Source organism: Triticum dicoccoides, chromosome 2A (assembly GCF_002162155.2).
Source record: "Triticum dicoccoides isolate Atlit2015 ecotype Zavitan chromosome 2A, WEW_v2.0, whole genome shotgun sequence".
Lineage (NCBI taxonomy): Eukaryota > Viridiplantae > Streptophyta > Magnoliopsida > Poales > Poaceae > Triticum > Triticum dicoccoides.
This window is the reverse complement of record NC_041382.1, coordinates 544,681,133-544,691,723: the sequence shown is the minus strand read 5'-3', so window position 1 is coordinate 544,691,723 and position 10,591 is coordinate 544,681,133. Positions and strand designations below refer to the sequence as shown.

The window sequence follows — 10,591 nt, the reverse complement described above, 5'->3', positions numbered from 1 at the left end:
GCGGCGCACGACTTTCTTTGGGCAGTGGTCGCACTTAATGAGTGGCAACAATGCGCCGACGAGCTTTTGGGCTAGCACCCAGCCCGGCCGGCCGTCATTCGTGTATCTGCCGGCGGACCACCGACGGTGTAGATCCGAGCGATAAGAGGAGGAGCCACTGCCTGCATGTGGCCTTGCGGCCCTGCCCGGGCCTTCCGGCATGGTGCCCGGCCAGTCCATGGCGCGGCGCGGCCTCCCACAACCGGGCGAGCTCTAGACCGACCGGATTCGCCCCAAATCCGGCCGGCGGTTGCGCAAATCAGGTGGCCGTGGTTGGGTAGCTCGGGGGCGCCGAGGGGAAGGTGTTGGGCGAGCGCGCGGCCAGCGGGTGCACAAATCAATGACAGCGGCGGCGGCGAGGGCAAGAGTGAGGAAGAGTGGAGAAAAGTGGAGAGGGTGCGGCCGGGGGAGGGAGGGGCGGATAGAAAAAGACACCCCTATCCGCGTGATGTCCGTTTCACCCCAAAAATGGCGCAAACTTGAGTCGGGATGAGTCAAAAGCAGAAAGAAAACAGACAAAAGTCCGTTTGCGCCTGCACGCTGGGCCGTTTGATTCGTTCGTTTTACTCCAAACAGACGAACGCGGACAGGATGGGTCGCGCGATGGAGTTGCGCTAAGCGCCTCCGGCATTGCGTTTTCCAGGACGCAAAAGACAAAACAAAAACAGTATTCGAACACACAGAAGCAACAGGCACACAGCTGCCTACGAGCACAGCAGATCGGGCGAGAGAAGCTAGAAAAGGAATGCACCCGAGTCCAGCGGCGGAAGCCGTGCAGGAGGCTGGACGTGCGAGCGGATGGCGTGGAAGCCCCATCCCCCAAGAACCCTGGCGCCTCCACCACGTCGCGCCCATGCGCACCCTCCTCTCTTATAGAGCAAGAGCCACCATTAATTAGTCGCAACTCGATCTGCTGCGTCGACCTGTCTATGCTGTGACACCCCCTGCTCACCCTCTCTTCTCGCACGCCACGACGGCGAAGTGATCCAGCCAGCCACCGGCCGCCGCGGCAAATGGCGTTGTCCAGGGCGCAGACGAATTCCGGCGAGTCCCTCATCTCCTCCACCTTCGCGTCGCGCTACGTGCGCACCGCGCTCCCGAGGTTCAGGATACCGGAGCAGTCCATCCCCAAGGACGCGGCGTACCAGATCATCAACGACGAGCTGATGCTGGACGGGAACCCGCGCCTGAACCTCGCCTCCTTCGTCACCACCTGGATGGAGCCCGAGTGCGACAAGCTCATCCAGAACTCCGTCAACAAGAACTACGTCGACATGGACGAGTACCCCGTCACCACCGAGTTCCAGGTATCTCTCTATCATTTCCTTCATCGATCCATTGATGCAGTTTACAATTACGCGACTACGTACGGCGACGTATATATGTATGTTTGTGGATTTGAAACAGAACCGGTGCGTCAACATGATCGCGCATCTCTTCAACGCGCCCATCGGCGAGGACGAGACGGCCGTCGGGGTGGGCACCGTCGGCTCCTCGGAGGCCATCATGCTGGCCGGGCTGGCCTTCAAGAGGAAGTGGCAGAACAAGATGAAGGCCGAGGGCAAGCCCCACGACAAACCCAACATCGTCACCGGCGCAAATGTCCAGGTAAATTACTAGTAATCGAGTACACGCATTACTGAGACAGTGCATGCCGGCTGGATCACCGGCAGGATTCAAAGTCAATCACCGGATCCATTCCAATCACTGGATGTCTTGGTTTTGTAGGTGTGTTGGGAGAAATTCGCGCGCTACTTCGAGGTTGAGCTCAAGGAGGTGAAGCTCAGGGAAGGGTACTACGTCATGGACCCCGCGAAGGCCGTAGAGTTGGTCGACGAGAACACCATCTGCGTCGCCGCCATCCTCGGCTCCACACTCAACGGCGAGTTCGAGGACGTCAAGATGCTCAACGACCTCCTCGTCGCCAAGAATGCAGAGACAGGGTACGCGTTAATCTTATGCCAAAAACTGGAACCGGCCGGGATGCATGTGAATGATAGAGATTTCATTGATCGATCGGTTGGTTTGGTCGATCGGTTGACCAGGTGGGACACGCCGATTCACGTGGACGCGGCGAGCGGCGGGTTCATCGCGCCCTTCATCTACCCGGAGCTGGAGTGGGACTTCCGGCTACCGCTGGTGAAGAGCATCAACGTCAGCGGCCACAAGTACGGCCTCGTCTATGCCGGCGTCGGGTGGATCATTTGGAGGAACAAGGAGGACCTGCCCGACGAGCTCATCTTCCACATCAACTACCTCGGCGCCGACCAGCCAACCTTCACGCTCAACTTCTCCAAAGGTACAGCACCGTGCGCGTCGATCAATCGGTTGGTTAGTTCCAGTATATGCTTTGAAGTATGTAATATGTTCATGTGCTGCTCCCTCTGTTGGATAGGTTCGAGCCAGATCATTGCACAGTATTATCAACTCATACGTCTCGGATTCGAGGTAATTAACCACAATTTTTCTACAGCAGTAGCACGTTTTTGTTGGGGTTTTATTTTATGTCCAAGTGTTGCAGCATCCTTTGCCTTGTGCTTTATGCTTGTTGCTTTGTTTCTGCAAGCAACACAACAAACATGTGTTAACTTTGTGTCTGCAAGCAAAGAAACACCAGTGGTCCATGCACTTCATGCATTTCAGGTGGACGTCTAGTTTGTTAGGATCCTTCTTGTACTTTGCCATGCCGTCAGCATGTTCTTTGACATTGCTAACACACCATCTCTATTTTTTCCATAAAAAAACTGTAGGTAGCAGCCAATGAACCAATTTGTGTTTGAAAAACTATTTATGTGATGCAAAAATGCAATGCAGGGCTACAAGGACATCATGCAAAATTGCCGGGACAACGCGGCGGTGCTCCAGGAGGGAGTCGAGAACATGGGCTACTTTCACCTGGTGTCCAAGGACTCAGGCGTGCCGCTCGTGGCCTTCTCCCTCAAGGACTCGTCCAAGTACACAGTGTTCGAGGTGGTCGAGAGCCTGCGCCGCTTCGGCTGGATTGTTCCGGCATACACAATGCCCGCCGACGCCGAGCACATCGCCGTCATGCGGGTGGTCATCCGCGAGGACTTCAGCCGCGGCCTCGCTGAGCGCCTCATCACTGACCTCAAGAAGGTCATGGTGGAGATGGACGCGCATGCCAAGAAGCATGGGCATCGCGAGCATGCGAAGAAGACAGCACACCAAATCGAGAAGGAGGTGACCACCTACTGGCGGACCTTCGTTGCGAGGAAGAAGCACAGCCTGGTTTGCTGATTGCAGTTTTCGGGCTTAACGTGGAGGAATAATTCTTGGCCATACCAAGTTCTTCTTCGGCATGTGTTGGCTCATTTGTTGTTCTTTTTAGTAGTTTCTTCGAGTAAGTGTTCGTTTTAAGTTTAGCATTCGTTTTGTGTGCTTAGTTATGTATGTTCCCACCAAGCTGGCCTGGGCTGACCTCATATGGTGCATTCTGCCTTGGTTAGCTTGGCTACACTCTCGTTCTTTATGTTTTATGGGTTATAAACAATGCTTCTAAGTGCTCTGCGATCCAGAGTTAGGGTTTAAGGGCAAAGAACAACACCGCCGCTGAAGATTCTTATGTCACCTCGCCTCATGTTGTCATCTTGACGCTGAGAGATTCAACATAGCACCGATGCAACAAATTAAAATAACACACCAATAAATCCATCAAGAAGAGAGCATTTGTTGTACTTCCCTGACTTGTGGTGCACCCAACTTATCCACTCCCTCTGTCCCATAATATAAGAGCGTTTTTGACACTAGTGTAGTGTAAAACCGCTCTTATATTATAAGACGGAGGTAGTAAAATATAAGCACAAGAAACAAAAGAGAAAGACAAATCTAGTATCGATAGCGATAATATTAGAAGTGTTTGGCACGCTTTGTTGCATCGTTTTCTTCCTAGAGCTACACACGAAGAACTAGTTGCTTATGAAATTGTTTGGTTATCACTTAGTGGGTCGAACTTTATTATTCTAGGTGCACCCTGTAATTCATAATTCAAATAGTCAAAATACTAAATAGTTGACCCAATAGTGAAATGTTGAAGCAACGGCAACACACATGCCCGGAGTAATAGCACATAAAGCAGAAAATCCATTTCATTCACCCACTTTCTCTCTTCTTGTGTATCTTATCTCTTCTCACCGCACAAAGTAGTAGCAATCATAACTTACGCGGCTCGATCCATGCACAACCGTAGCCATGGGAGCACGCCACATTTAAAAAAAAGAATCCGGCATCTGATTTTTTAGCATGACAAATCAAACGTTTTTATGGTAACTTCAGTTGGCGTGGGGATGCCAAATTTAGCTTACGAGCATGACAATTTTTGAACAAAAAATAAATAAAACTGAGGTGGATTTAACATGTTTGCCAACTAAACTTGTCATCCTCAGTAAACACAAATTGCCATAAAAAATAGTTTGATTTGCCATGGTAAAAAATCCGACACCAAATTTGTAACGAAGTTAAAAAAAGGTAGCTATGAGAGCCCTCTATATAAAAGCAGTAGCAATTATGAAAATCCTACTTCCTCCTTCCATCTATATAGGGTCTAATGTGTATTTCGAGACCGCCTTTGACTATTAATAACACTAATAATACATGAGATGTATAATGTGAAAATTATATCATTGGAAGCTCCTTTCACGCACGAATTTGATGGTATACTTTGTGTAACTTGCATGTCATATATTATTGCTATATCACTTGGTCAAAGTTAGCCTCGAAAAACGATTAGGCCCTATATAGATGGAAGGAGGGAGTATTTCTTTTTTCTCTCTCAAGCACGTAGTCCAACCTGGTTTTATTTTGACCGTTTATCTGATGACGTTTGCTAGGGAGAAATTTCCATCAAAGCTCCTAACGCCGCCTTGGCCGCCAGGCTAGCAACCAGCCATCACCACCACATCAATGCACCCGTGTGACGCCCTTGCACGGACAGGCTGGCGTCGTCACCCCGCCAAACAATGGCATGTACGACGCATCTATCTGCCACTTGAGGCGACGGTTTGTACGACGCCACACGGTATAGTATTTTATTTTGGACGCTGCTCGCCAGCACCCGTTGGCTCATTTGTTGGACTGGGCGCACACCCAGAAAAAGGTAAGGTAGACAGCCCTCTGCCAACTGTCATACCAGAAAAGGCAAGCGGGAGTTCTCCTCCCCGCACATGCCCGGACAGAAGGGATAACCTGCTATCCACCCCTTCCAACCAACCACGTGGCGGGTCGGTCCTACGCTAGCCCTTGGGGGGCGCCTCCTTCATCCTCCTTTTTCTCTCCAACCTCACGTGGCTGCTCCCTTCTTCCTCCTCAAAGGGAAGCCATTGTTTACCCCTAGATCTGGAACTCCATGCTTCCAGCAGGGGATTGACCACAACCCAGCAACTTCTACAGATTGTCTCCTCCTCCTCCCCTCCCCTCTGATTGGAGATCTGCAAGCCAACAAATCATGCAGGGTAAGAGTAATAATCCTCCTCTCTTAGTGGTAAAACTGTAGGGTAAAAAAGCATGGATTTCTGCACATTGGAAAACCAAATTTCCTGCAGATTGTATTTGAGGTTTGATTGGGGTCTAAAAAAAGTTGATTTTTTTTCTGTCAATTTTCTTGAAAAAGATGTAAGCAATTTCCTACAAGTCTGTACCCCTGTACATGGGCAAGTTCCTACAAGTAGGCAGGAAAATCAAGTTTGTACCTCCTGTACATTGGCAAGTTCCTGCAAGTAGGCAGGCAAATCAAATTTGAACCCCTGTACATGGGCAAGTTCCTACAAGTAGGCAGGCAAAACAAGGTTGAACCCCTGTACATGGGCAAGTCCCTACAAGCAGGCAGGCAAAACTGGTTTCCCACTATGTTCATATAGATGAATTTTCCTAAATAAATTGAGTTATCAGGCATGCAGCTTTTCATATTTTTGAGTCTAAAAACACTTGATTATTTTTGTAGGCAAGTTCTATTAAAACATCAGGCAATTACTGTGTTGCATTGCAAAAAAACAGGGGAAAAATTCACAAAGAAGGATACTGGAGGGGGAAAAGGATATCTAGATAGAAGAAGTACCTAATAAATTGCCTTCTTTTAGACTTGTTTTGACCTTCATATCCCTACAAATTCAAAAAAATGGTGCTTAGGCTCTGTAGAACTTGTATACAAAGCAAAAGTTTTTGGGTAGGTGGGGGAATGATGTAGTCACCTGATAAAATGAGATGTTTGCTTCTGTATATTTACACACAAAAAATGCAAAAAGAGAAAGTGGTAGTAATTTGCTGATCCTTTGCAAAATTAGTAGACATTAGGCAAGTAAACATGTATACACTAGTGGTAGTAGAGATTTTTGCAAACTGAAACATGATGTGACAACACGAGATACGTCAAAACACATGAGTCTGAGTTGCGTATCACAGATGTAACGCACTACACATTGTTGTTTAGAGAAAAAAAATAGAAAAAAATCCACAGTTCATCTACTCCTTGATAAAATCCACATTGGCCTGGAGATTCTTTTTTGCAGCTGTAGCTTGAGCACGGAGTGAAGAATTCAGAAAAACATGTCTTTACTTCTTCTCAATTCCTGTTAAAGAACAAGGATAAAAATCAAAAACTCATAGAACAGACACAAAAAATGAAGATAAAAATGAAATTCAAGGAAACTAAAGCAACCCCGAAAAAATGACCATTTCGAGTGTTTTTGTAGATTGGTGTCACACATTTTTGCATCTAGAGTTGCCTTTCATTTTTTGTTCTTATTTTCCCTGGAAATCAGTGTCATTGTTGTTTCTTTTCTCCTCAGGTTTGAAAGATGATTGACTTAAACGAATTGCCTGATGACACTAATTCTGAAATGCGTTTTACGGGTGGCATTGGAGTTGAAGACCCCATGTACTGTACGTAGTCTGTTGCCCAGCCCTCTGCTGGAGAATACAATGAAGTTGTAGGAGAATCTCCTAATCCCATGAGCACTCAGTAAGCTCCTGCTGCACCTGAAGAAGCTATGCAGACAGAAGGTGATACTTTTGATGACACCACCACAAATGGAGAAACAGGTGGAACTATTGGACAGGGAGTTGTGGGAAATGACAATGATGATGAAGCTTGGTCACAACCAAAAGAGCCTTTCATAGGAATGAGGTTGGATACTCTCGAGGGTGCAAAAGAACACTATAATGCCTATGCTCTCCGACTTGGGTTTTCAATCAAGATGAACACTTCTAGGAAATCAACGAAATCTGGTTTGTTGGAAAAGCAACAATTTGTTTGCAACAAATTCCGAAAACCCAAAGTTGATGACGGAGGTGCAGAAACTGCCCCAGTCCTAGATGTGATTGAAGATTTTAATGGAGATGCCGATGAAGGTGAGGATGATGAGATTGTCTTCCTTGATGATGAGTGTAAAAAGAAGAAGAAATCTAAGAGAAGAAAGCGAGACACAATAGTCCAAACAGGGTGCAGAGCAAGAATGGTTGTGAAGCTAATGGACAGTCGGTGGGAGGTGATTTTCTTTGTTCGTGAACACAATCATGCATTGGTTGACAAACCATCACTAACTAAGTACCTCCGATCACATCAAGGGATTCCTCCGAAAGAAAAACTATTCCTGAAGAATCTTCATAACTGTAATTTGACCACAGGTCTGTGTCCACATTCAACCCAAAAAAAACTCGGTTTTCTTGTGGGAATTTTTTATAAAGTTGCCTGTTATTATTTTGCAAGTTGCTTGTACTTAGTTCTTGTTTTTGCCAACTAATCTGGTATCACAGGGGAAACCTTTTGTGGTTTCTACAGAATTGCTTGCAATTAAGTAGGCAAGCTTTGTGGTCCTCTGGAAAAATAATTTGCACGGAGTTGCCTTTTGGCTCATGCAAGTTGCTTGTTCTGCTTAAGCAAGTTGCTTGTTCAGAAAAGGATGGCAACTTCTGCGTCCTTGATGCACATAAGTTGCCCCACCACGCAAAAAATAAGTTCAGCTTTCTCTGGGAAAACAAATCGATTCATTGTGTGCCAGGGGGGTATGACTTGCCTGTATCTATGGAAACTATATGAGTTAGAAAAGAAAAAGATGGGCAACTTCTGTGTCCTTGATGCACATAAGTTGCCCTCACCACGCAAAATATAGTCGAGCTTCTGTGGAAAAAATAAAATTGATTCATTGGTTTGTGTTGGTTTGCTGTTGTTCTGTTTTCCAGTAACTGTGTTGCTTGTTTTCTTTCATATCCTAACTATGTTTCTGCATGCGATTTGTGCAGGTCGTATGATGCAAATTATGTCTGAATTTTATGGGACGGAACTAATTGTTCCTTATACAACTAAAGCAATATCAAATCTTAAATCGAGCTTGAACAAGGCAGCTACTAGTGAAGGAGATATGATAGAGACAGTAGCCTACTTCAAGGAGCAAGAGAAAACAGATCCTGATTTTTTTCTACAAGGTCAAGTATGATGAGGAGGACAGGGTTATGAACATTTTCTGGGTTGATGGACCAGCACGGAAGGCGTATGCTGAGGCTTATCATGATTGCATTTCCTTCGACACGACATACATGACAAACATGTACAACATGCCTTTTGCACCGTTCATTGGTATCAACCGGCATGGGCAGTCATTCATGTTGGGGTGTGGATTTGTTAGGCAAGAATTGGAGACGGGCTTTGATTGGTTGTTTGGGAGTTTCCTTGAAGCAATGCATGGACTGGCCCCTAACAACATCATAACTGACCAAGACATTGCGATGGCTGAATCTATTAAGAACATCTTCCCTACAAGTGTGCATCGGTGTTGTCGTTGGCACATCATGAAGAAAGCTCAAGAGAAACTTGGAGCACTGTTGGGTAGGAACCCTGGTTTGTCAAAGGATTTCAACGAGTGTGTTGACTTCATCTTCACACCCGAAGAATTTGAGGCAAAATAGGCTGCTCTAATGGCAAAATATCAGGCTGCTATTGGTACACACTTTGACAAACTCTATGAGTACCGGACAACATGGGTGTCGTGCTACTTCAAGCACAGATTCTTCCCTTTCCTGCAGTCAACACAGCGAAGCGAGGGCTTCAATGCTGTCCTCAAGCGGTATGTGAACCCGCACGACTCGATGCTAAACTTTGTGAAACAATATCAGAAGATTCAAACTCATATGCTTGCTAGGGAGGGTGCACAAGATTATAGGACAGGCCACTTAGAGACTGAAATGTGGTCACATTTCCCCATTGAAAAGCAAGCATATGAAGCCTACACTAGAGACTTGTACCATAAGTTCCGTGAGGAGTTCGAGATGATTGGGAGGTACAATGTACGCCCCTGTGGTGCACATTTGTATGTGCTTGAACCTAACAGAGAATGGGTTGCTAAATATGGGTCCAGACACTATTATGTAACAGCAGAAATTGATGCAGGCAATTACACATGTGAATGCTGTAAGATGGACAGAAATGGTATCCTTTGCTGCCATATCTTGAAGGTTTTCACCCACCTCAGAGTTGATGAGATACCAGCGCAATACATCATTCGCAGGTGGACTCCACTAGCAGTGCCTAATGCACCCCCTGTTGTGGAAGCAGCAGAAGCAGAAATGCCGCCAGCATCGAAGAGGCAAGTTCGCACACCAACTTGCAGATGGATTTTTCAAGCTTGGCCAAAGTTGCCTGTGCATCCGATGCTGTTGCGGAAATTCTAAAGAGGCATATGCGTGCAGCTCGGACGGAGATTGGACACCTAAATTTATCTAAGAAGAAAAAAGCAGCAGTCCCTACACATGCACATTGCAACAATTCTCGGCCGTCTACTAGTGGTCCACCAACATTCGGGGGCCGCGCACAGCCTCCTGGTAGGCATACAGAAGCAGCTGTGCCACCAGCAGGTGTTGTTGTGCCACCAGCAGAGGGGAGGGATGTGCACTCAACTTCAACTGCTGCACCAAGTCCTAGATCTGCTCGTACTTCAATGCACTCAATTCATCAGCCCATGCACAAAACTCCTGAACATGCTCAACCCATCCCTAGAGACCCCCCAAAATCTACGATGAAAGGAAGAGCAAAGTCTAAACGACTTGAATTAACACTTGAGCTACACCTGTTGTGGATCTGTTGAACACACTGCAGGACAATGTGAGGCAAGGTTGGTTTGATAGGCACAAATGCAAGCAGGTTTTGGGAAAAAAAGAAATGAAGTTGTTGAAAACAAGAATAAAAAGGGGGAGCTACGAGCAAAAATATGAGCTGTTTTTGTAATTCTGGTTCATGATATGAATATCATGAGTTGACCTTGTATCGTAGTTTTTTTGCGCAACTCTATGTCATTTCTCCCTGAGCTTGAACCCTTTTGAGTAATTCGTACGCATTGTTGTTTGCTTTCACATATGTTAATTGCCTGGTTCCCCAGGTGTTAGTTGCCTAGTTTTAAATCTTTTTTCCGTAGTTGCGTGCTACCAGAATTTGTTAGTTCGCTGGTTTGCATGTGCTAGTCGCCTTATTGTTTCCTATTCAAAATGTTGTTTCACAAAAAAAAGGAAAAATTAATTACCAAACTTGTGAATAGAAAGAAAAACTTAC

At 46.3% G+C, this 10,591-nt stretch overlaps 1 protein-coding gene across 1 annotated transcript; it reads left to right on the top strand.

Moving 5' to 3' along the window:
- The first annotated feature begins 802 nt into the window (after window positions 1-802).
- LOC119355280 (glutamate decarboxylase-like) lies at window positions 803-3,614 on the top strand. The gene is made up of 6 exons (XM_037622067.1): window positions 803-1,346; window positions 1,447-1,647; window positions 1,768-1,982; window positions 2,085-2,338; window positions 2,435-2,487; window positions 2,854-3,614. Exons 1-6 carry the CDS (start codon window positions 1,053-1,055, stop codon window positions 3,295-3,297), a joined length of 1,461 nt encoding a protein of 486 aa, XP_037477964.1. The 5' UTR covers window positions 803-1,052; the 3' UTR covers window positions 3,298-3,614.
- The last annotated feature ends 6,977 nt before the right edge of the window (window positions 3,615-10,591 follow it).

Bases quoted from the DNA above. Each gene is read 5' to 3' on its own strand.
- LOC119355280 (XM_037622067.1), top strand. From the start codon at position 1,053: ATGGCGTTGTCCAGGGCGCAGACGAATTCCGGCGAGTCCCTCATCTCC. The intron at 1,347-1,446 runs GTATCTCTCTAT...GATTTGAAACAG, and splicing joins CCGTCACCACCGAGTTCCAG to AACCGGTGCGTCAACATGAT. The intron at 1,648-1,767 runs GTAAATTACTAG...TTGGTTTTGTAG, and splicing joins TCACCGGCGCAAATGTCCAG to GTGTGTTGGGAGAAATTCGC.